Source organism: Cydia splendana, chromosome 26, assembly GCF_910591565.1.
Source record: "Cydia splendana chromosome 26, ilCydSple1.2, whole genome shotgun sequence".
Taxonomy (NCBI): Eukaryota; Metazoa; Arthropoda; class Insecta; order Lepidoptera; family Tortricidae; genus Cydia; species Cydia splendana.
The window spans coordinates 3,837,411-3,862,790 of NC_085985.1; the positions used below are offsets into that span (position 1 = coordinate 3,837,411).

At 42.4% G+C, this 25,380-nt stretch overlaps 2 protein-coding genes across 2 annotated transcripts in view; one reads left to right on the top strand and one right to left on the bottom strand.

Moving 5' to 3' along the window:
* The window catches only part of LOC134803318 (LIM domain-binding protein 2), a 97,480-nt gene extending 95,642 nt beyond the window's left edge, over positions 1-1,838 (bottom strand). Inside the window, exon 1 of the mRNA XM_063776107.1 lies at positions 1,384-1,838. Coding sequence (XP_063632177.1) covers positions 1,384-1,410 — 27 coding nt within the window. The 5' untranslated portion in view covers positions 1,411-1,838. The remainder of the gene's footprint in view (positions 1-1,383) is intronic.
* A 1,022-nt stretch (positions 1,839-2,860) lies between these two features.
* Positions 2,861-25,380, top strand: part of LOC134803183 (mannosyl-oligosaccharide glucosidase) — a 33,724-nt gene continuing 11,204 nt past the window's right edge. Inside the window, exons 1-14 of the mRNA XM_063775886.1 lie at positions 2,861-3,264; positions 3,524-3,675; positions 4,446-4,623; positions 8,388-8,547; positions 9,394-9,542; positions 10,522-10,709; positions 16,052-16,207; positions 17,620-17,768; positions 18,245-18,417; positions 19,650-19,780; positions 20,077-20,187; positions 21,901-21,989; positions 23,216-23,335; positions 24,608-24,725. Of these exons, the coding sequence (XP_063631956.1) occupies positions 3,043-3,264; positions 3,524-3,675; positions 4,446-4,623; positions 8,388-8,547; positions 9,394-9,542; positions 10,522-10,709; positions 16,052-16,207; positions 17,620-17,768; positions 18,245-18,417; positions 19,650-19,780; positions 20,077-20,187; positions 21,901-21,989; positions 23,216-23,335; positions 24,608-24,725 (2,096 nt within the window). The 5' untranslated portion in view covers positions 2,861-3,042. The remainder of the gene's footprint in view (positions 3,265-3,523; positions 3,676-4,445; positions 4,624-8,387; positions 8,548-9,393; positions 9,543-10,521; positions 10,710-16,051; positions 16,208-17,619; positions 17,769-18,244; positions 18,418-19,649; positions 19,781-20,076; positions 20,188-21,900; positions 21,990-23,215; positions 23,336-24,607; positions 24,726-25,380) is intronic.

A 25,380-nucleotide genomic window follows, 5' to 3' on the forward strand; every position in this document is an offset into this window, starting at 1 on the left:
ATTATTAGTTACGTCTAGTTAAAGTGTACATAAATTTAATTTAATATAAATACATATTAAGTGTTCAGGCGTTCAGATGAAAATTCGATTTCTAAACAGACAATTGATCTTTATACATCTAATGCATTTTGATCGAATCAAATGATATTGATACAAATTACAATTGCATTAGTAAATCGTCAATTGGTTCTTGTTACTGTTGCAACATGAGTTGTTGCTATTGTTATGTTTTGTAGATTTGTTTGTTTTGGTTACCAATGATGTTTCTTTTAGATTAACTAAATTATGGCTTTTTATTTTCTGTGTAAACCACACAATGAAATCATTTACCTATCTCTAATTGGTTAATCCGCGATGGAATATAAAAAAGTAATTTATTTAGATTTTTCTTTATGATAGGACAAAATTGTATAGATAATTAATTTATAAATATCAATTTGAGTCGTTCAGAATCTGTAAAATTCAATAAAATATTGCTATTTTGTGTTTATCGGGCGAGTTTAATTTTAAACGTATTTATATTTGAAATTAAATTTATATCATCCTTTATTTGCACACATGATTTTGAGTTCACATTAAATTAAATATATTCTTTGTTATCGTCTATTTGTAGATTAGTATACAAATTTGCATTCGTCTTGTTTTTTATTTACATATGACATAACAATAACATTGTATGACACTTGCCCAAATATTGACATTGTGCGGGCATTTCAGTAATGTCTTTAACGTCTATTTAATAATAAAATATTACTGTAGGTTGGTGTTTCATCATTTGATCACGGGAGGCTCAGTCAAACAAGTTTTGAGGTTACCTAAACACCGAATATAGCGTTCCAGTTTTTTTGGACAGCGCGGCAAATTATTGATTTTGGAGTTACTACACTTTGTTATCGTGGGAGTCTACTAAATTTTCATTAATCGTGCTGCCCATGCAAGAAAGTGTTACGATTATGTTATTATTGATTTGAAATTGGGTGTGTTTTGATTGTAAGCCAAGCTCTTTTATTACGGAGATGGGTTTTTGTCCCGATATTTATCAACTTAAGTTTACTTTCACAATTGAGCGCAACAGAATCTCAAAGCGATAACGCTAAAATGCAAGCTACGGATACTAGAGTATCATAAGTCATAACCTACAAGATATCGATTCGTAAACATTCCCTCCAAAAAAATACGCCGCACAAAAAAGGGGTTCGGAAAGAGACCTGCTCGGGATAAAAAACATTGAGTGAGTATACGAGGGATAGACCTCCGTACCTCCGTAGTGCGCTCAGCGGCCTCCCCACTCGTATGTTAAAACCTCCGGGTACAGGGGCGAGCTACCCCGCATTTCTGCTCTGACACAACAGAATTAACACTGAGAGCGAACTCTCCACTTACGATGTTCCGGTTGCCTTTCTTCCTCATACGAACATTGCACGCCGTTTATCCATTTAACTATTTTAAAACTACACTACACTGACACTAGAGTCCTCACGCTCACTGACATCGAAATTTTAGTTTTTTTTTTATTGGAAGCGTTGTCGCGTGCAGCGTCCGCCGGCCGGCGGGAGGACAACGGAGCGGGCACGCAGGTGACGCCGCGGCGGCTTGTAGTTACTTTTTGACGAACGTTTTACATTATTTCACTGATTATTTGAGGAAAATAGTCGCGTTCGCCTCATAATCGCGTAGTGTGACGCATTGTACGGTCGTTGTAGCAGGTACGCCCGGCCCGTCTCGCTCGATCGTACTGGGGTTCGGTCCGCGTCGGGCGCGGGGCGAGGGCCGCGGAGGACGGGGGCGCGCCCTAGCTGCTTTACCGACCGCGCTGCGACTCTGCTCTATCCAGCGAGCAGACAGGTGGCGCGGCCATTTGCAAATATGCGTTTGTATCGATGCTACCTGCATTTTGTTTGTTTTCATGTTTTTTATTTGTTTTGACATCTTTTTGTAGTCACATACAGAAACATAATTTACACATCTTAATTTCCAAAGTTAAAAATTATTTTGAAAAGAGTTCTATAATCTATTAAAATACGAAATCATTTTCAACCAACTATAATCTCCATATAAACACGACGCTGTATTCCCTAGTTTCACAATAAGACAGCTAGCGCCATCTCCCGATACGACATGACACCACATGCTTGTATTATACCGTAATCAAATCAAATAATAAAAATAATTATTTTCAAGTTACATGTTTTCACAATCTGGCCGCAGTAAAATAAGTGAAACTGAAAACATCCAAAATGCATCTATACTATACTATGTAAATAAATGTTTAATACATTTATTTATTTAAGACAAACAGCAATATATTTGCAATAAATAAGTGAGCGAAAATCGAAAAGGTTAACACTTAACATAAAAACAAATAATTAAGGTATAGTATAGTGTAGCAACTGAAGCAAATTTAGTAGAATAACGCAGTTAAAAACACTTCTAAAGCTTACGAATACTTAATGCAAACCAACATCAGCGAATTCATACTTTTAAAGCTGTCGTACTAATCGTATTCAAATTATGTAATTATGTTTAATTAATAAATAATTTATTTATTTACCTTCATAGTTAAAATAAGAGCCCATTATCACCTGTTACTGGTTGATTTTGTACAAACAAAATGCCATTACAGCCATTTGCGGAAAATTATGAAGAAATATTTTATATTTCTTTTCCAGTTTTTATGGCATTGATAAACTTTTAGGTTGCCAGTGGTAAAATATCAAAAATAAATGAAAGGCTTCTACAGGCTTGATTTTATTTCATATATTGTTTCAAAAAATTTGTAATAATTTATTGTAGTATTTATTTTATAATTAAACCGATGAAATATTTAATAACCTTCTGTAACGTTATCGTTATAAGTATTCATTTTTGAACGATAGAAATCTGTCAGCTCAGTGTGCTGTCAAAACGTCGCACGTATTGACGTTTGCTGCATTGACCATACAAACGCCGACAGGTCAAACACAAAAAATCTATAGATAACTTAAGAAACCACGTCAATTAAGCACATATGTAACTAGTTAAAGCATATTTAAGTGTAAAACCATGGTTCGGAATAGAAAAACCGTTCATATACAGCATACACATCGGGGTAACGCGACTAGTAGTAGTTCAGCAAGCAGCGACACTGGTACTGGTAGCCGCACACTAAAAGTTCTCTCGGGATGGAAAACTGTGATAGGATCCGTGTGTTTAACTGTTGCTGTGTACGTTGGGACTTTAGGGTACTTGGAAACCAGGGTGAACACCCCTTTCAGCGATGAGAAGGTATTATTGGTGTGGTAAAATTTTTCTTGTTTTACGACTGTGTTCTCTACAAACAGTGGTTTATGAGTGTTGACAGAGTATATGCCGGCCGGTGATATCATCTGGTGGTAATTTTAAATAGGTTTTAAGTCAGAAATTCGTTTTTATGAATGTGTTGATTAGGATAAACATATTTGCACCTAAAAGAGTGATTGTTTGTATGTTTACATTAAACTACGTTTAATCATATGTAAAATGCCAGTAATTCTTTCAATTCCAGATAGTATCAGAGACAGGTCTGGCTGTCCCGAGCCGGTATTGGGGCTCGTACCGACCCGGAGTGTACCTTGGAATGAAGAGCCGAGAGCCCCGCTCCCCCGTCTTTGGGCTTATGTGGTATGACTTGACCAGTGTGGCGCAGAAGGGCATCAGGTGATTATAATTCCAGATAGTATCAGAGACAGGTCTGGCTGTCCCGAGCCGGTATTGGGGCTCATACCAACCAGGAGTGTACCTGGGTATGAAGAGTCGAGAGCCCCGCTCCTCTGTCTTTTGGCTCATGTGGTATGATTTGACCAGTGTGGCACAGAAGGGCATCAGGTGATTATTTATTAAATATCACATGGCTGTAACACAGAAAAACATTCAGATAAGGTTCTTAAATTATATTTTACAGTACCTATGGTGCTACTTTACCACCCTAGGGCAGGATCAAGGGCAATACGTGCCTATGTAAAAAATTTAAAGGGCCATATGTACTGTAAATGTTGTACAATACACGTGCGAAAAGGTAATTCGCAACTCGTGTCGATTTAAAACACTCCCTTCGGTTGTGTTTCAATTTAACGCCACTCATTGCGAATTTCCTACTTTTCGCATTTGTATCGTAATGTACTATATTACCATCCCTTCAAAAAAATCCTTCGAAAATTCTGCTTTACCTATATAGCAGATTGCTGTTTTGCTGTACATTTACCCACTTATTCATAAAACTTTACGGGACTGATTTAGTTAAATTATGTTTTATCCCTTTTGTACAAATACATGAGTCAAAATGACAGATAAGGACAAACGATTATTAGCTAATTGAGGTTTGTAGCGCGTTAATGAATAAGGGGGTTAGTTTTTAGGTTGGGTCTAGTATTTTTTTGCTGATTGATAAATAGTACCCATCCTAAAATGTAGTTTTAAATATGTTTTAGACATTGGTGCGACCAAGGCGACAACCTCCCCTCCTACGGCTGGCTGCAGCATGACGGGGAACAGTGGGGGGAGCAACGCATCCTGGATCCCCCCCACGAGATATACACCTCCTTCATCAAGACACCAGGAGGCGAGCATGGTGGACATTGGACTGTCCGCATCAACGTCACTGCTAAGGTAAGTTACACATTATAAACATGACGTGGGGCAGTGGGGGGAGCAACGCATCCTGGATCCCCCCCACGAGATCTACACCTCCTTCATCAAGACACCGGGGGGCGAGCATGGCGGACATTGGACTGTCCGCATCAACGTCACTGCTAATGTAAGTTACACATTATAAACATGACGGAGAGCAGTGGGGGAAGCAACGCATCCTGGATCCCCCCCACGAGATCTACACCTCCTTCACCAAGACACCAGGAGGCGAGCATGGCGGACATTGGACTGTCCGCATCAACGTAACTGCTAATGTAAGTTACACATTATAAACATGACGGAGAGCAGTGGGGGAAGCAACGCATCCTGGATCCCCCCCACGAGATCTACACCTCCTTCACCAAGACACCAGGAGGCGAGCATGGCGGACATTGGACTGTCCGCATCAACGTCACTGCTAAGGTAAGTTACACATTATAAACATGACGGGGGGCAGTGGGGGGAGCAACGCATCCTGGATCCCCCCCCCACGAGATCTACACCTCCTTCACCAAGACACCAGGAGGCGAGCATGGCGGACATTGGACTGTCCGCATCAACGTAACTGCTAAGGTAAGTTACACATTATAAACATGACGGAGAGCAGTGGGGGAAGCAACGCATCCTGGATCCCCCCCACGAGATCTACACCTCCTTCACCAAGACACCAGGAGGCGAGCATGGCGGACATTGGACTGTCCGCATCAACGTCACTGCTAAGGTAAGTTACACATTATAAACATGACGGGGGGCAGTGGGGGGAGCAACGCATCCTGGATCCCCCCCACGAGATATACACCTCCTTCACCAAGACACCAGTGGCCTATTTTATAAAGCTACAAGTTACAATTTACAAGCGGAAGTCTCGTTCTAACACATAGGGTTAGAAAGAGACTTCCGCTTGTAAATTGTAACTTGTAGCTTTATAAAATAGGCCACAGGGGGCGAGCATGGCGGACATTGGACTGTCCGCATCAACGTCACTGCTAAGGTAAGTGACACATTATAAACATGACGGGGGGCAGTGGGGGGAGCAACGCATCCTGGATCCCCCCCCCCCCCACGAGATATACACCTCCTTCTCCAAGACACCAGGGGGCGAGCATGGCGGACATTGGACTGTCCGCATCAACGTCACTGCTAAGGTAAGTGACACATTATAAACATGACGGGGGGCAGTGGGGGGAGCAACGCATCCTGGATCCCCCCCCCCCCCCACGAGATATACACCTCCTTCTCCAAGACACCAGGGGGCGAGCATGGCGGACATTGGACTGTCCGCATCAACGTCACTGCTAAGGTAAGTGACACATTATAAACTAATATAGATGTCATATACTAAAGAAAATGTGACCAAGCCCCGGTGGCCGAGGCCGGAATCGAACCGGAGTCTTCACCTCTAGACCACAGATCGACCTAGCCCCACACTAAGCTGAATAAGGCTTGTGTTGTGGGTACTAGACGACGATATATATAATATACACATATATATAAATACTTATATACATAGAAAACATCCATAACTCAGGAACAAATATTTGTGATAAACACACAAATAAATGCCCTTACCAGGATTCGAACCCGGGACCTCCTGCTTCGTAGGCAGGGTCACTACAGACTAAGCTAGGAGGCCGTCTCTTAATTTATAATTATATAATGTATGGTAGTGTGACTACCTACTTAAAAACACACACATCAAAGAAATATTTAGTAAAATTATTAATTAGATTTGTTCCCTAGTCAGGCTCACTGCCTGATTACGTTGCGTCGCTACAAGTACACACGGCCCACACCAATGTTGGTGTCTAGCAGTAGTGGTTGCCGCGCACCGCTACGGAACGGACGCCTGCTCGCGCTTGCGCCACCTAGCGGTCATATCTGTCGTAATAGACGCGTTTTGAGAGTGAACCTTCTGTACCTAGTACTATAAGACACGTCTGTGATCGATGCGGCAAGAAATGCTGATCGGTCATTGGTCTATACAGTCCTTCGTCGCAGTCGATGTAGGCTGTAGGCTGTAGACTACCTCCTCAAAATACCTTCTTTAGTCGCTGCAACTATCATCTGCAAAGATGCTGTGGCCAATGATGATGGATGAGGGCGCCATAAGCCTTCAGTAAGAATATTAAAGAACAGAACCCAAGCGTACAAATTGGTAACGAGCCTATCACCCAAGTCGAAAGTACAAAAAATCTGGGTCTCGTTTTGGACGGCGAGTTGCGTTATGTAGAGCATGTTAATTTAAAAATCCGTAATGCCTACTACCGACTCAAGGTACTATATAATATCCGGAAATACCTATCAGTCAAAGTGAGAGAGATACTAGTGGAATCGCTGGTACTCTCTCATTTTAACTACGCAGATGTGGTGTACGGGCCAAGACTGTTAGCAGAAACTAAAAAAGCTATACAACGCGTACAAAATGCATGTATTCGCTTCTGTTATGAGGTGCCTAAACGAGCACACATCACCCCATTTCTTAATGACAAGAAACTACTAAACATGGAGAACCGTAGGCATCAACATTTGGCTTATACAGTTAGAAAGGTTTTGGATCTCCAGGAGCCCTACTATCTATATGAAAAGCTAAAATGGATAAAAGACACACGCACCAGGTCGCTAAGAAGCTGCACTAAACTTGCTATCCCTAAACATAAAACAGCACTCTTTAGAGGGAGTTTTAAATTTGCTGCTGCCAAAGTGTGGAATGACTTGCCTCCACCTCTCCGTGAGCCTATGCCGCTGTTTAAATACAAATGTTTAGTACACGCTCACTTATTAGACAAACAGAGTGGAACTTTCCCTCCCTACTAAAGTTTTTAACCACGTAAGTGTCCGCACATCACATACACATAGACAAACGTACAATCCCCCCCTCCACACACAGGCATATATATATAAATATATATATATTATATATATACACACACACACACACACAAAGACACACACACACACACACACACACACACACACACACACACACACACACACACACACACACACACGCCGACATACAAACATAATCGCGAGCATGTGTATTCTCATAATATTATTTTCCAATTTATTATAAACCCAGTGTTGCAATATAGTATGACTGTTACTTTTAAGTGTCAAATGTAAGCAAGCGTATCATTTTTTCTCTCATGTCAATTCAACTTTTTAATATTTTTTAATGTATTACTGTTAACTTGTAACTTATCTGCTAAAAGCAATAGGTAATGTTAAATACATTCGAAATGTTAGTTAGTAAAATTTTAAATGTTAGTAGTAAAATTTTAAACGAGCACCAAAGTACTGAATTTGTCATAAATTATGTAACATTCTCCGACCGTCCTTAGTCTGGGACCGGTCTGAAAACCAGCGCCGGGCATCTAGGCCTGGCACACGCTGAGACTGGAACCCTTTGCCTAATACAAAAATCTTCTCACCTTTTGCTCTGTATAATTTGATAATTTAACGGTTGTATTTTATTATGTAAGTAATTCTAACTCTATGTTATTTTCATGTATGTGGCAATAAACCATTCTTATTCTTATTCTTATTCTTAAGTGCATATACTTGTAAAAATTCGACCTATGCCGCTGTGGCCCGGTGGCCGAATGGCACAGGCACCTGCCGCGATAGCAGAGGACGCTGGTTCGATTCCAGCCTGGGGCACTGGAGGCCTTGGTCACTTTTTCTTAGTATATGACATTTATTTCAGTTGATGATGGATGAGTTGACATAATATCTTGTTCCAGAACAACGTGTACGCCCCGTACGTGCTGGTGTGGTACGGAGCCCTGGACGAGGCGCTGGGGCCGGCGGCGCCGCTCTCCCGCCTCTGGCTGGAGGGCGGCGCCCTGCACGGCCACACGCCGCAGCTGCACAACTTCCGGGTCAACCTGGTGCCGCTCAAGGGTGAGGGTCTCTATTGTAGAACAACGTACGTGCTGGTGTGGTACGGAGCCCTGGACGAGGCGCTGGGGCCGGCGGCGCCGCTCTCCCGCCTCTGGCTGGAGGGCGGCGCCCTGCACGGCCACACGCCGCAGCTGCACAACTTCCGGGTCAACCTGGTGCCACTCAAAGGTAAGCATCCTAATCGCCAAACAACCAGTGGGGAGTGGGGTGACGCTACTGACTTCGGGCAAACTCGGCTCCGTTCGGCTCAGCAATGCTCCTAGCAATTATTAGGGTTGACACAACTTGACGTCCCTTTGCGTGCACGACCACAGATAAGATAATTACTTGAATTTTGACAACTGTTAACGCACCAGCGGTCAAACCAGTCCCGGAGGGGTGAGGGTTGCGGAGGTTGATGACGTCACGAGCGCGGCGAGCACTCACCGCGCATACCACACACGGCTCTCGACTACCGTCTCATATGTACCTACTCGATACCTAAACCTATGTATAAAGCAAATAAAATAAGGTAACGTGAAGCAGGAGTTTTCTTGAAGAGTCAACCCCTCAGCTGAGCTGTTCGTCAATAACAGCTCCGACAACAACCCTAACTAAATAGTCGAAAGGGATAGTGCCATCAGTTAGAAAGGGATATCATGATTCGACGCTGAATCGCTGTCAAACTTCGGTTTTGTAGGAAGTTTCTTTTCTGTACTGAAAATTTCTTCATCGCTTTGGAGAATTTTAAACCTTAAACATCAATTTACAACACTATCTGATAAAAAATGCCGAAAATCAAAATGGCGTCTATGTTTTATGACAACGAAAACTGTCAACAATTTGAATTTCATCCTTTTTTGACAGGGAAGGTCCTTCACACATCATTCTCCGAAGGCCACGCACCAGGCCTGCATCTTCTGAAGGAGAAGTTCTATTCCCTTCTCAAAGCTGAACCACACCCTACTTTCGGTAGGATAGCTGTACTTAGCCCTGACGAGGAACTGATAAACAAGGTAATTTGGACTTTATTACTCTTCAATAGAGTTTACTTCTGAAGGAGAGACCTACTCGGTGCTTGGACTGCTTGGGTTTACCAAGAAACAAGGTAATTTCGACTTCATAGCTAGCGAATAGAGTTCACTTTTCATTGAATTTCTAATCGTTACTCGGCCGTGATTAATTGCTTAAGAACAAGGTAATTTAGACTCTATTTCTACTCAATAGAGTTAACTTTTGTAGGTGAAATTTTATTCCCTTAAAGCTGGACCACACCCTTCGCATGACGTATGACGACGAATAGAGGAATAGGCAATTTGGACTTTATTACTAGTAGGTAGAGTTGACTTTTGAAAGCTTCTGCAGCGTCTTTGATAGCACAGACTGTGGAAGTGTTATTTTAACTGTCATAATTTCATAGACATTTGACGTTTATGGTAACACTTACACGTTCTGTGCTATAGTTCGTTTTTTTTAGCATTAGATAAAAGGTACACAATCTTGACGTGTCTTTTTATTGAAAAACACTTTTGAAAGATAAGTCACGGCAAATATGTAACAATAGGGTATTTTCCTACTAATCAAATCAGTTACTTTTTTAGAACTGTGAAAACGATTTGCTAATATGGAATTTATATGAAACATTACATCGTGAGGTCACGGTCAAGTCACCTACTTTTTATATTTCTATCCGATTTATTAAATAGAACTTGTGTTTAAAAATAACTCCTATATGTGTTTTTCTAATAATTATCTGGTGCTTTATTTCATGCATGGTGTAAAATAATTTATTTTAAATACAGTATAATACCCTATTGTGAATCATATACGATTATTTACATTCTTTTGCTTTCATAAGTAATAGTTACTGATTTTTAAAAACGTTTTCCAATTAAAAGACACATTAAGATCGCGTAGTCTTTTTTTAATGCTAAAAAACGAACTATATGAAATACAAAATATAAAGTAGCTAATAACCTGTTTTTTTATTTCCAGGAGGCAGAAGTAAACTTCGTACCAATCCAGATGATAGTGGAGCCCCCGTTCCTGATGGACGTGGTGTTCACTATAGAGGACCTCCCCACCCCCCCTCTGAAGGGGGAGGAATATACCAGGGTGTTAGAAGATAAGAGGAGGCTCTTCAACGACGAGTTTGAGAGGAAGTTCGGATTGAAACAGAAAAAGTAAGTCATATAGTGACAGTCAACTTGTCAGTAGAAAAAGGCACAAAACTGAAATTTTTAAAAGTCAACACTTCTCGCCTACGTTTTTTAAATATGCTGCCATTTTTTACTGACAAGGTCGCTGTGCCAGAGTATAGTTTTAAGGCTGTTTTAGGGTTCCGTACCCAAAGGGTAAAATGGGACCGTATTACGTGGTATTACTAAGACTCCACTGTCCGTCTGTCCACTATTATATCACGATTGTATGAAGTACTATTATTTTATTTATTCCTAGCGTCCCGCCCCGGCTTCGCACAGGTTACACAAAACCTTAACAAACTATACACCTAAAACCTTTCTGAAGAATCACTCTATTGATAGGTGAAAACCACATGAAAATCCGTTCAGTAGTGTTGAAGTCGTATATTTTAATCTTATGAATTTCTTTAGTACTTCGCAGTTTCACATAATTCATTCATAGATAGCGTTAGTAGTAGCGGTTTTGGAAATTTATTAAGGTTATTTCTGTTGGCAATTAACTCTAAAATATTTGTAAAATTATTTGGAATAACATGTTTGTAATATTTTGCATTAAAATTCACAATTTAGCGATTTATTGTTATAGAAAATTAATTACCAAATAAGTTAAGAGATGGCACTTTGTTCCCAACGCGTCCGTTCTACAACGCGGTGTTAAGATTTTTCCGGGTTTCATATATAAGCTTCGAGGAACAATATGTCGTCAGTTCAAAATTCAAATCAAGCAGTGAGTGTTATATACAGTGTGTAGTAGTTGTAAATAGTAAATAAAGTGGTGGTTTTATACAGTGTGGTGTTATTTTTGGACCTCGTACATGGTCCTTCGAACCGGATAGATGGCTATTCGGTTATAGGATTCGACGGCAGAGGGCGCCGTCCGGCACAGTGCGGGTGCTGCCGAGAGCAGTGCCGACGTGAACCACGGCCTGACGTCATTGGCAGCGACGACATCGGGTGACGTTATCGGCAGCAGCAACATCGCGTGACGTCACGGCAGCGGCGACATCGAGTGACGTCACGGCAGCCACGACATCGGGTGACGTCATCAGCGGCAAGTGCAGTGTGACGTCAGTTGTGTCAAGTGTGAGTGCCGGTGGTGAATTGTGAGTACTTTATTATTCATTACGGAGTGAGGACTTAGAAAATTTCACGTGTAATTGGACTTAGAAAAATTCAATCGGATAATCTGGGACTTAGAAAATTTTCAATCCGATTGAGTTGGGACTTAGGAAATTCAGATCAGTAGCCAGGACTTAGAATATTCTATCACGGGGAACCTATGCCCGATTTAAGATAGCTGTCAAACACTTAGAAATAAATCACGATGGAGAAACTTCTGAACATACAGGATGACTTGCAGTCTAGAATTGTTCGCGGTTTTGAAAACTTCAAAAAGTCTCCCAAAGAACGTCGTAATTCTGTTGATTATCTCAATACTAGATTGGAATTGTTAGAGGAATTATGGACTCAATTTTCACGCACGCATACGCATATCATTCAGAACAGCGAGTCAGAAGCTTATATTCAAAGCACATATGTCGTAAACAACGTGTATGATGACACTGAAGAAGCATACATAACTTACAAATGCCTTATTAAATCTTTGCTTAGCAGTCTCAAGCCAGCTTCTACATCTGCAACGTCAAGCATGAATGTCACCGAGCCCAGTAAGTCAACCAACAAGGCTGAGGAACGCGTCAAACTGCCCAAGATTTCAATACCAACGTTCTCCGGTCAGTATGCTGAATGGGTGAGTTTCCGTGACATGTTTGTTTCGTTGATACACAGCAACAAGGATCTAGATGATGTCCAGAAGCTGCATTATTTAAAGGGGCATTTAACTGGCGAAGCTGAACAGTTGTTGAGACACATTCCAATCACCAAAGATAACTACAGTACCAGTTGGGAGCAACTCGAGAAGCGGTATAACAATAAGAAATACCTATCAAACTGCATCCTGAAACGATTGTTGAGTCAGCGTAACTTGGCTACTGAATCTGCAAGTGCCCTCAAGGAGTTGTTAGATACGACCAACGAGTGTCTACAAGCGCTGAAAAACTTAGGCATAGACGTTAAGAGTTGGGATGTTATTATTGTGCATCTAATGTGTTTAAAGTTAGATGCTGAGTCGCGAAAGCAATGGGAACTGAAGTCAATTGAACACAACAATGAGTTGCCAACTTATGAACAATTTCAAATATTTTTAGAGACACGGTTTCGCGCATTGGAGTTCATTGACCCAAAGCTTTCTAGGCCCAGCACCAATACATCTGTGAAGGTCCATCATGTGTCAGTTGTGACAACCCCAACCTGTACATTCTGTTCTGAAGCCCATAAGATTAGTAATTGTAAAGAGTTTTCCAAACTTGATACTGATGCTCGTCGTGGTTTTGTCCAATCACATAGTCTTTGTTTTAACTGTCTAGGACCTCATCATTCAGTTTATGCATGCCGTCAATCATCTAGATGCCGAATTTGCCAAAGGAAACATCATTCTTTATTGCATTCCAAGAATAACACACCAGCAACTGAGTCTCAGGAGTCTGAAGAAACAAATCACTCAGTTGTATCAAATGTGGTTGCACCTGCAACTGCATCTCACTCGTCATCTGATGATGAGCCCACCACTACCAACATTAAAAACCACTTTTCGACAGCTCATAGGTTGATTTTATTACCAACAGCATTGGTTAATGCCATGTCGAAATCTGGTCAACTCATAACACTCAGGTGCTTTATCGACCAAGGATCAGAAGAGTCATTTATCAAAGAATCTGCGGTTCATCTGCTCGGACTTTCCAGGATTCCCCACAAAAGCACAATCACGAGACTATGCGAAGATGAAGAGGAGAGTTCCCTGAGCTCTAACTCGTCGGTGAAGATAACAATCACATCTCGCGTAGACTCTGATTTTAAGGTAAACGTAAATGCTTTTGTGTTAAGCAAACTCACATTGAATCTTCCAGAGAAACGAGTCAATGCTGAGTCTTGGTCCGAGCTGTCTAGTTTAGATTTAGCGGATGCAACATTCAATGAACCGGGACAGATCGACTTGCTACTTGGTGGAGAAGTCTATAGTCAAATACTCATGGGCGGTGTTCTCAAAACTCCACAGGGAGGACCCATCGCTCAGCAAACTTCCTTAGGTTGGATCATTTCCGGGCCGGTTCACTCAGGTGAGTCGGAATTACACAATAAGATCAGAGCTAACTACATTCATGTCATTGACAACGAGCTTCTGAAGAAGTCTTCAGAGCTTGAGGCTGATCCTATTGCGCCAGATCCCAAGCAAAATCACACTGAGGAAGAAGAGAAGCAAGTAGAATCTTTTGCTACCACTACTAACCGGGATTGTAGTGGTAGGTATTCATTCAAGTTGCCCTTCTGCGAAGAAAATATACAGTACTGCAGGTGCACTGAAGGGAAACTTTATCTCGCAGCAGTTAAACGATCCAATTTACTCGAGAGAAAAATCGAGCAAGAACCCCAGTTGAAGGAGAGGTACATGAATAACATCAAGGAGTACGAAGAGCTTAGCAACGTGAGAATGGTTTCGAATGAAGTGCAACCCAAACCAGAAGTTGTGTGCCTTCCCCAAAATGCTATTACTCCAGAAGACAACAAGGTAGCGATAGTCTTCGATGTCTCATGCACGGGAATAAAACGGCAGGTAAAGGTCTACGTCGAAGATGCTGAGTTCCGACAAAGTTTATGTCGAGATGGTCAAAACGAACTCGGAACAACTGTGGCACCTACTCTGGCTGTCAAAGCACTGCAGCAAGTTGCACCTGAGCGCGAAGAAGCCTATCAATGGGCAGCAGCAGACAGAGTGTTGCGTGTGGATGACCTCCTGTCAGATTGTGAGACTGTGGGAGAAGAAAAACGACCATACAAAGAACTCAACGGATCAATAGGTAAAGCAGGTTTCAAAAAAGCAACTTGGAATCAAGATAATAGAGATGAAGAAGGCAATATGAAGACTGAGCTGGACACAACAGTGAAGAATTTGGGTCAGACTTGGCATCAAAAGGACGTCAGATTCGAATATTCCCTTGCAGTTCAATTACTAACAATGAAGTTTTGTGCAATGAAAAGACGGATGACACGGACACGGACGGATTACATGGACATATCCTGGTTTGACCCGCTCGGTAGGCTGACGTCAGTTATTATTTGGCCGAATTATTATCAACCCAAAAGAAGAATAATAAGAAACACAACCCCATAACTGTATCAACTATTCTAGCTGCCTGAATTCAACAAACTTTCTTTGACAGGACCTCTAATGTTGGAACCTGACTTTGATTCGAAACGTCAATAATCTCAGAAGATAGCGATTGACTCAGAAAATGTGCAAGATTTTAATTTCATTTGTCGAGTGGCAGTTTTATCGTCCATCCAAGTCTCGTCACTCCTGAGTCCTGAGCCAGTTTGTTGGTGTCGTTGTTTTGGACAATTTAGACTGTTCCTGCATTTAGATGGTTGTACGGCATTCAAGCATAAGACATTCAGGCGCGAACAATATCACACGAGTAATCAGTCTGAGTAAACACATAAAAAAGGGCTGTAAATAAACTGTTTCCTTCTTATTAAGTATTGTTATTGAAACTGTTTTCTTTTGTTATTTAATCTCAATTTTATTGGTTTAAGTAAATGCAAAGGGCATGTTATAATTTTGTGTTCACGTTATCACTTGCCTTTGCTATTATTTGTTATATCATGCCATGGTGGGCGGAATTAAGAACAAACTGCCCTTTGTTCTTGGTGGGCGGAATGTTGAAGTCGTATATTTTAATCTTATGAATTTCTTTAGTACTTCGCAGTTTCACATAATTCATTCATAGATAGCGTTAGTAGTAGCGGTTTTGGAAATTTATTAAGGTTATTTCTGTTGGCAATTAACTCTAAAATATTTGTAAAATTATTTGGAATAACATGTTTGTAATATTTTGCATTAAAATTCACAATTTAGCGATTTATTGTTATAGAAAATTAATTACCAAATAAGTTAAGAGATGGCACTTTGTTCCCAACGCGTCCGTTCTACAACGCGGTGTTAAGATTTTTCCGGGTTTCATATATAAGCTTCGAGGAACAATATGTCGTCAGTTCAAAATTCAAATCAAGCAGTGAGTGTTATATACAGTGTGTAGTAGTTGTAAATAGTAAATAAAGTGGTGGTTTTATACAGTGTGGTGTTATTTTTGGACCTCGTACAGTAGTTTTTGAGTTTATCGCGAACATACATACACACAAACAGACAGATGTGGCGGGGGACATTGTTTTATATAAGGTGTAGTGGTATTTGATATTATTTGTTCCAGCTATTCCGACCAGGATATCAGCATAGCGCAGGCGGCTCTGTCGAACATGATCGGTGGCATCGGCTACTTCTACGGCGCGGGCCGCGTTCGATCACAGTATACGAGAGAACCAGTGCCTTATTGGAGGGCGCCACTATACACAGCTGTACCTAGCAGGTAACTTTTCTATCTGTATGATTTCAGCCTCCTAACACCCAGAGTAATTGCAGTTTTGAATTTGGAACCTTCTGTTATTACTGTAAAGTTCAAAATTCGATTTGATTTTGTACTTTTAAAAACACATTGGGACTTAAAAGGTCAGGCCTTAGAATTTGATCACGATCGCTGTCAATAGTACATTATTGTCGAGGCTCGGAAGTAGCTACTTGCAGGCTGAGGATTCGTTTTAAACGGACGACCTTGGGAGTCCGTTTAATTGAATCCGAAGCCAGCAAGTAGCCTTCCAGCCGAGTCATATATAGTGCTTTTCTCAAAAATGGTGCAAGAAATATAAATATCATAGAAATATTTTACAAAAGCAACTTTCTTACGTATATATTTTCACAGAAAAAAGTAGAAACAATTGAAAAATTAGCTTTGCCGCCTTTTTATTTTTTTAATAAAAAAATAGAAGTGTATTTTTCTGCCGAAAATACGCCAACCTATTTGAGACAGCTAAATAGTCGCGGTACTAATCATCTGTTTGGCTGTTTAATGGGCCTGTGCCTTCATTTGATATGGCCATTTCAACTTTTAAAAAGTTTGGAACTCGACAAATAATGGAATTTGTATGCAACATTGCAGTCCCAAAATCGAGACTGCAATGTTTTTAACTTTTTAATTTTTGACTGACCATAAACTACGCGCTTCGCAACCTATTTTTTAAACGGCAAAGTCGACTTTGCCGTCCATTTTTGAGAAAAGTCCTTTAACGGATCCTTATATAACCTCTGTAATACGATGGCGACACGTATGTGACAACCTTTTTGGCAGAAATTTTCCATAGACTGTAGTGTCCGCTTATTAATAGACATCCTGTATGCTTGTTTACCACCACATTAGTACCAAAATTTGATACCCAACGTAGCGCTTTTGAGACGATGCTACCAGGAGCACATAAATTACCAAGAGACTTGATGAAACGGGTCGCTACCGTTGGATCTGTGACTATCTCCAGACGGAGCGACAGAGATAGATATCGCAGGTTAACGCTCGAGTGACAGAGATACATGACTGTCGAACATGATCGGTGGCATCGGGTACTTCTACGGCGCGGGCTGCGTTCGATCACAGTATACAAGAGAACCAGTGCCTTATTGGAGGGCGCCACTATACACAGCTGTACCTAGCAGGTAACTTATCTATCTGTATGATTTCAGCCTTCTAACTCCCAGTCATTATTGCAGTTTTGAATTTGGAACCTTTTTTATGGCACGTCGGTGGCAAACAAGAATACGAACCGCCTGATGGTAAGCAGCCACCGTAGCCTGGACGCCAAATCCTCTATCCAACTCCAAGGGCGCACATGCACATGCGCGTTGCCGATCGTAAACTCACCTCTGAATCTTATTTATGAACATTGTCAACAGATCTTTCTTCCCCCGCGGGTTCCTCTGGGACGAGGGTTTCCACGGGCTCCTCATCCAGCGCTGGTCTCCAGAGATCCAGATGGACATAGCGGCCCACTGGCTGGATCTCATCAACGTTGAGGGCTGGATCCCCAGGGAACAGATACTTGGTGAGTCATCAGATCATTCTACCCCCGCGGGTTCCTCTGGGACGAGGGTTTCCACGGGCTGCTCATCCAGCGCTGGTCTCCAGAGATCCAGATGGACATAGCGGCCCACTGGCTGGACCTCATCAACGTTGAGGGCTGGATCCCCAGGGAACAGATACTTGGTCAGCTATCAGAAAAACCCTATACACAAGTGCACAAAATATAATAAATATTTAAGTGGGGCTCCGATACAACAAAAGTGATTTTTTTGCCGTTTTCTACGTAATGGTACGGAACCCTTCGTGCGCGAGTCCGACTCGTACTTGGCCGGTTTTTTAAGTTGCTTCATATTTTTAAGATAATCAGCACTGATTCTATCTGACAGATAACTATTTATTTTCGTTAGGTACGTCTTGTGTTCTTACTAAAATGGCACAATATGAAATGACATCCTTAACTTTATAATTCACCAGTTGTCACATATGTTTTGTTCACAGGAACGGAGGCCCTAGCAAGAGTCCCTAAAGAGTTCGTAGTGCAAAGCAACGCGGCAGCCAACCCCCCCATGCTGCTACTAACCATCGCCCACCTCGTCAAAACACAACCTCAACTGTTCCAACCACACTGGCCTTTGAGAAGGACTTTGGACCGAATGTTTACAAGGCTACAGGTGAGTTATGATCCCCTGGTACTTTGATTAAAAAACTTGATTTTTTAGCAAACTTTAACATAAATTGCTTCTAGAAAAATCTAGAACGCAGCTAGAATGACCCAGAACATAAGTAATAGCAGTCTTCGAGCAACACCGGCTTCCGACACATCGGAAGGGAGGGGCCCAAGCGATATCTCACCGTACAAATCTTTCTGCCATTTTTCGCGGGGGGAAAGGTGCACACAGTCGCACTTCTCACACACTTACATACAAAATCCAATCTGTAATGACGACACAAATACATAGAAAATGACACACGTCAAAGACAAATCTTGCAAACCTCGATCTCTTTTTGTGTACGGACGAGTGACAAGTGTCACAACACGCACACTAACACATTTTCGTTGAAGTATGTTATTGTATTCTCAGAGATGAGAAGTCGGATTTGTCGCTCGACCGATCAGCGAATTTTGTACTGAGCGAGCAAAATCGATAAATCCAACAATTACATGAGACTAAAATATAATAATTGTGTTTGAATGTAATTAAACGTATGATATGTAAAAAAAAATATTACATGTGAAATGTAACACTTTCTTTTTGTAAATTTGATGTCCCCGACCTCTTTTTATAACAAAAAACCGAGCAAACAGGCATTTTTGTGCAGCAGTGTTCACGCGCGCGTCTGGACTCGGTCTAGTGAAAAATCCAAGTGCAACTAGTTTTATTACCCGCGCTAGATTAGATTGACGCGCTAATCTTGTACCTCGGCAGAGGGGAAATAGTGCGAATGCCGCCTCCCTTCCGTGTTGCTCGAAGATAGCAGTTAACCATATAACAAAAGCTCATCTAGTCAAAACATAACCTCAACTGTTCCAACCACAGTGGCCTTTGAGAAGGACGTTGGATCGAATGTTCACGAGACTACAGGTGAGTTATGATCGCCTGGTACTTTGACTATCAAAGACTCGCTATAGGGGGTCTTTCAGTTTTGTAGGAGGTTTCCTCTCTGTACGGTAATAGTACATTATTTATTCTGTGACCCGGGGTTAAACCGTTAACCCAGTGTCAAATTATACTGGTAACCATGGTAACTCCAGGCTTAGCCGGTTAACCCCGGTTTAGCGAATGGTGCTAGTGGCCCTAAGTATATTTAAACAATTTCTCTTTAGACCCGTTTTTTTAAATCCTGCGATAGTGGCGAATAAGCATACAGCCAGAAGAAACCCTCAAGTGAAGGTATATTTCAGAGCTGGTACCAGTGGTTCCAGTCGTCGCAGAAGGGAGATGAACCCACGACCTATCGCTGGCGAGGCAGGGAAGACGACGGGCTGCAACTTAATCCGAAGACATTGACTTCGGGCTTGGATGACTATCCGAGGTAAACTCCCGACGCATAAAGAAGGGTGTTACAGTTATTTATACGTCATAATTTCATAGAAGTATGATGTTTAAAATAACACTTGCACTGCGTATGCTATCAAAATCGTTGCAGACTTTTCTTGGTTAAACTCTAGCTTATCTATGTTTGTGAGAAATCGATCCAGCAGTTTGAAGAGTATCTTTTCCAAAATGATTTAAGCCAGTTTTGGCATATAGCGTACAGGTTTTTTAAAATGTTTATTTAAATAATAGTTATGGATGGGATGATATACTAATACACTGGCATTTTTTCAGAGCGTCACACCCGTCAAGTATAGAGCGTCACGTAGACCTGCGCTGCTGGATGTACGCGGCCGCCGACGCTATGGCGACCGTAGCTGACGTACTACAGAGAGATACCACCAGGTAACCATAGACAACATCAAGTATAGAGCGTCACGTAGACCTGCGCTGCTGGATGTACGCGGCCGCCGACGCTATGGCGGCCATAGCTGACGTACTACAGAGAGATACCACCAGGTAACCATAGACAACGTCAAGTATAGAGCGCCACGTAGACCTGCGCTGCTGGATGTACGCGGCCGCCGATGCTATGGCGACCATAGCTGACGTACTACAGAGAGATACCACCAGGTAACTATAGACAACGTCAAGTATAGAGCGTCACGTAGACCTGCGCTTCTGGATGTACGCGGCCGCCGACGCTATGGCGGCCATAGCTGACGTGCTACAGAGAGATACTACCAGGTAACCATAGACAACGTCAAGTATAGAGCGTCACGTAGACCTGCGCTGCTGGATGTACGCGGCCGCCGACGCTATGGCGGCCATAGCTGACGTACTACAGAGAGATACTACCAGGTAACCATAGACAACGTCAAGTATAGAGCGTCACGTAGACCTGCGCTGCTGGATGTACGCGGCCGCCGACGCTATGGCGACCATAGCTGACGTACTACAGAGAGATACCACCAGGTAACCATAGACAACGTCAAGTATAGAGCGTCACGTAGACCTGCGCTGCTGGATGTACGCGGCCGCCGATGCTATGGCGACCATAGCTGACGTAATACAGAGAGATACCACCAGGTAACCATAGACAACGTCAAGTATAGAGCGTCACGTAGACCTGTGCTGCTGGATGTACGCGGCCGCCGACGCTATGGCGGCCATAGCTGACGTACTACAGAGAGATACTACCAGGTAACCATAGACAACGTCAAGTATAGAGCGTCACGTAGACCTGTGCTGCTGGATGTACGCGGCCGCCGACGCTATGGCGGCCATAGCTGACGTACTACAGAGAGATACTACCAGGTAACTATAGACAACGTCAAGTATAGAGCGTCACGTAGACCTGCGCTGCTGGATGTACGCGGCCGCCGACGCTATGGCGACCATAGCTGACGTACTACAGAGAGATACCACCAGGTAACCATAGACAACGTCAAGTATAGAGCGTCACGTAGACCTGCGCTGCTGGATGTACGCGGCCGCCGATGCTATGGCGACCATAGCTGACGTAATACAGAGAGATACTACCAGGTAACCATAGACAACGTCAAGTATAGTGTCACGTAGACCTGCGCTGCTGGATGTACGCGGCCGCCGACGCTATGGCGACCATAGCTGACGTACTACAGAGAGATACCACCAGGTAACCATAGACAACGTCAAGTATAGAGCGTCACGTAGACCTGCGCTGCTGGATGTACGCGGCCGCCGACGCTATGGCGACCATAGCTGACGTACTACAGAGAGATACCACCAGGTAACCATAGACAACGTCAAGTATAGAGCGCCACGTAGACCTGCGCTGCTGGATGTACGCGGCCGCCGACGCCATGGCGACCATAGCTGACGTGCTACAGAGAGATACTACCAGGTAACCATAGACAACGTCAAGTATAGAGCGTCACGTAGACCTGCGCTGCTGGATGTACGCGGCCGCCGACGCTATGGCGACCAAACGCGCACGCTGACCCGCTGATACCGTGCGGCGGACTGTTAATCAGTGGGCCCCTTAAGACTCCCTGTCCGTCTGTCTGTCACCAGGCTGTATCTCATGAACCGTGATATGATAGTGAATTAAGTATTGTTTATTTATTTCATGTTCAGATTTGAAGCGACCCGCGACCAGTTAGGCGACGAAGAGTTGCTGAACCAGCTACACTGGTCGCCACACACTCAAACTTATGCCGACTACGGTAAGAATATCACAGTCTTCTCACACACACACGCACGCACGCACGCACGCACGCACGCACGCACGCAAGCACGCACGCACACACGCACACACACACACACGCACACACACACAGTTTTATCGAGGAAGATCTCGCGTTATCCCGGCATTTTGCCACGGTCCATGGGAGCCCGGGGTCCGCTTGACAACTAATCCCAAGAATTGACGTACGCACTAATTTTTACGAAAGCGACTGCCATCCGACCTTCCCACAGGGGAAACTAGGCCTTATTTTGATTAGTCGGTTTCCTCACGATGTTTTCCTTCACCGAAAAGCAACTGGTAAATCATCAATATTTCGTACATAAATTCCGGTAAACTCATTGGTACAGGCAAAGTGTCAAAAATATGTATATTGCCTGTACATTAAGGTCGTGTATACATATTTTTGGCACTTTGCCTGTATTCATAGCTCTGTTGTTGACTGTACGAGCTGGGTTTAAACCCGCGACCTCCGGATTGAAAGTCGCACGCTCTTACCGCTAGTGCACCAGCGCTTCTAAGCGGTAAGAATGTACGGTCGGCATCAGATATATCGGAGCGGCCAAGGCGCACACAAATATCTGAACGCCTCTATTGTCAAGGCGCTAGAGTGCGTGTTCTTATTTTTGAGCACCTCGGCCGCTCCGATACATACGATGTCGACTGTATAACTCAATCTCTTTCAAATGGTATATCTTTAAGCCTATAACTCTGTATCTTTAGGTATTTAAATAAAAGTCGATCTATGAACTCAAAACAAAAACGGCCGTTTTAACTTTGGACGCATAGATTGACGAATCCAGCAACATAAAAACTAGTTTGATGTATTCAAAAGGTACTTAAATACAAAATATATTACGTAGCGGCCCCCTTTTTTCAATATCTATCGTTAAATTTAAATAATCACGATTATTTAGCAGTGGCGCTAGTGTGCACGTTGATGGGCTCTTAAAAATTATGAATAAAATTCACATCGGATTTTTAGTGGCAGAGACTACATTGAGAGTTTACCCGTAGAATAATTTAACTTCGACGAAATAAGGACCCTTATGTACAGTCGCCATCAGATATATCGGAGCGGCCAAGGTGCTCACAAATATCGGAACACGCCTCTATTGTCAGGGCGTTAGAGCGCGTGTTCAGATATTGTGAACACCTTGGCCGCTCCTATATATCTGATGGCGACTGTATAGGTATTGTTTTCAGGTTTGCACACGGACGGCGTCCGGCTGGTCCGGCAGCCGGCCAAGCGTCCGGGGGAGACCGCTAAAGTGGTCCGGAGCATCACCGTACCGGCGGAGCCTAAACTGGTCACTTCTGCTTTTGGTAAGTACAGTCGACGTCAAAGATATGTTTACATTTTTCACCTTATTGCAAAGGCATAAGTGTTAACATATCTATGTCGTCGACTGTACAGTCACATTCGGAATTCGGATATATCTTAGCGGCCGAGGTGCTCAAAAATATCTATGCACTCTAACGCCTTGACAATAGAGGCGTGTTCAGATATTTGTGAGCTCTGAGGCTGCTCTGATATATCTGATAGCGACTGTACCACTAATATAATACCATACTTGTTATAGGTTTATCGCTTATCTCAGGCGATTTTGTATGTAAAATTTCCACTCGCTCTAATTTCTATGTACTACAATTTCTAGCAACGAAAATTGATAAATCGGAGCAGCCACAGTGCTCACAAATATCTGAACACGCCTCTATTGTCAAGGCGTTAGAGTGCGTGTTCAGATATTATGCACACCTTGGCCGCTCCGATATATCTGATGGCGACTGTACCAGACATTGACGTACATAATTATGTTACTTGAATATTCATGTCAAAGGACTTGATTTAAGTCTCCTGATTATTTTTTTATAATGACACAAATCCCTCAGAAGTATACTTTCAGAAATAATCAAGTTAATATTGTTCTATTCCAATGAGGTATTTCCTAAAATCGATACATTGAATTGACAAAAATGATACATTTAGTGACGTTATGAAGTTATATTATAAATTATAATGCAGTTACCAATTCAGTGTATCGATTTTAGGGAACACCTCATAGAAATAGAAAAACATAAACTTGATTATTTCTGAAAGTATACTTCTGAGAGATTTGTGCATCTATAAAAAATAATCATGAGACTTAAATCTACATCATACTAAAATTTCGTGAGATTTGACTGAAACCACTTTTTCCCTATGTTTGCTGCGGGGTCCTTTGATGTTATTAGGGTTCCGTACCCAAAGGGATAAAAGGGACCATATTACTAAGACTCCGCTGTCCGTCTGTCCGTCCGTCTGTCTGTCTATCTCATGAACCGTGATAGCTAGACAGCTGAAATTTTCACAGTTGATGTATTTCTGTTGCCGCGATAACAACAAATACTAAAAACAGAATATAATAAATATTTAAGTGGGGCTCCCATACAACAAACGTGATTTTATTGCCGTTTTCTGCGTAATTGTACGGAAATGTTCGTGTCCGACTCGCACTTGGCCGGTTTTTTCAAAATGTCGTTTTAAAATGAGAGCGTAACTCCGATTCCATGGCGGCTACGTTCGCGTGACTTAAGTATCTTATCTTTCGTCCATAGGCTACGTGTCCCTCTTCCCCATGCTGCTAAAAGTACTGAAACCCGACAGCGAGAATCTAGGCAAGATACTTCGAGACCTCGACAAGCCGGACCTGCTGTGGTCTAAATATGGACTCAGGTATTTTTGACTTGTTTGGGGTCATCCATTAATTACATCACACGTTTAGGGGGGGGGGGGCAAGAAAATGTGACGTGTTGTGACAAGGGGGAGAGGGGAGTGACAAACTTTGTGACGTCACTTTAACTTCATCAGTAACCAAAATCTCATTTTAATCATTTTATTTACTGTACAGTTCAAATTTTGAACTGTACAACTTGTTCCAAAAACTTGTTTTTGAACTTCAAAAACAAGTTTTTGGAACGTAAATCGTTTTTATTAGTTAAATTTTTTTTCATAATCAGTTTTGAGTTATAAATTTACTAATATTTTGACAAAAAATTAATAATACTTAATTCGATTTGCCGATTTCGTTGAAAAAATGTGACGTCACACCAGGGGGGGAGGGGTTTGCCAAATGTGACCAAGTGTGACAAGGAGGGGGGGAGGGGTCAAAAAACCTTGAAATTCGTGTGACGTAATTAATGGATGACCCCTTTTTAGTGTTCCGCGACCTCCGGATTGCGAGATTTGCACGCTCTTACCGCTAGCAGGCGTGGCTCACTCCGCGATTTCGTCGCTTTGCTACAGTTAGCTAAAAGTACATCCGTTTCACACCAATTTTGGGGAAAGCCATAAGCCGCGCGTGGCGCTGTCGCCACCTAGCGGCCATATC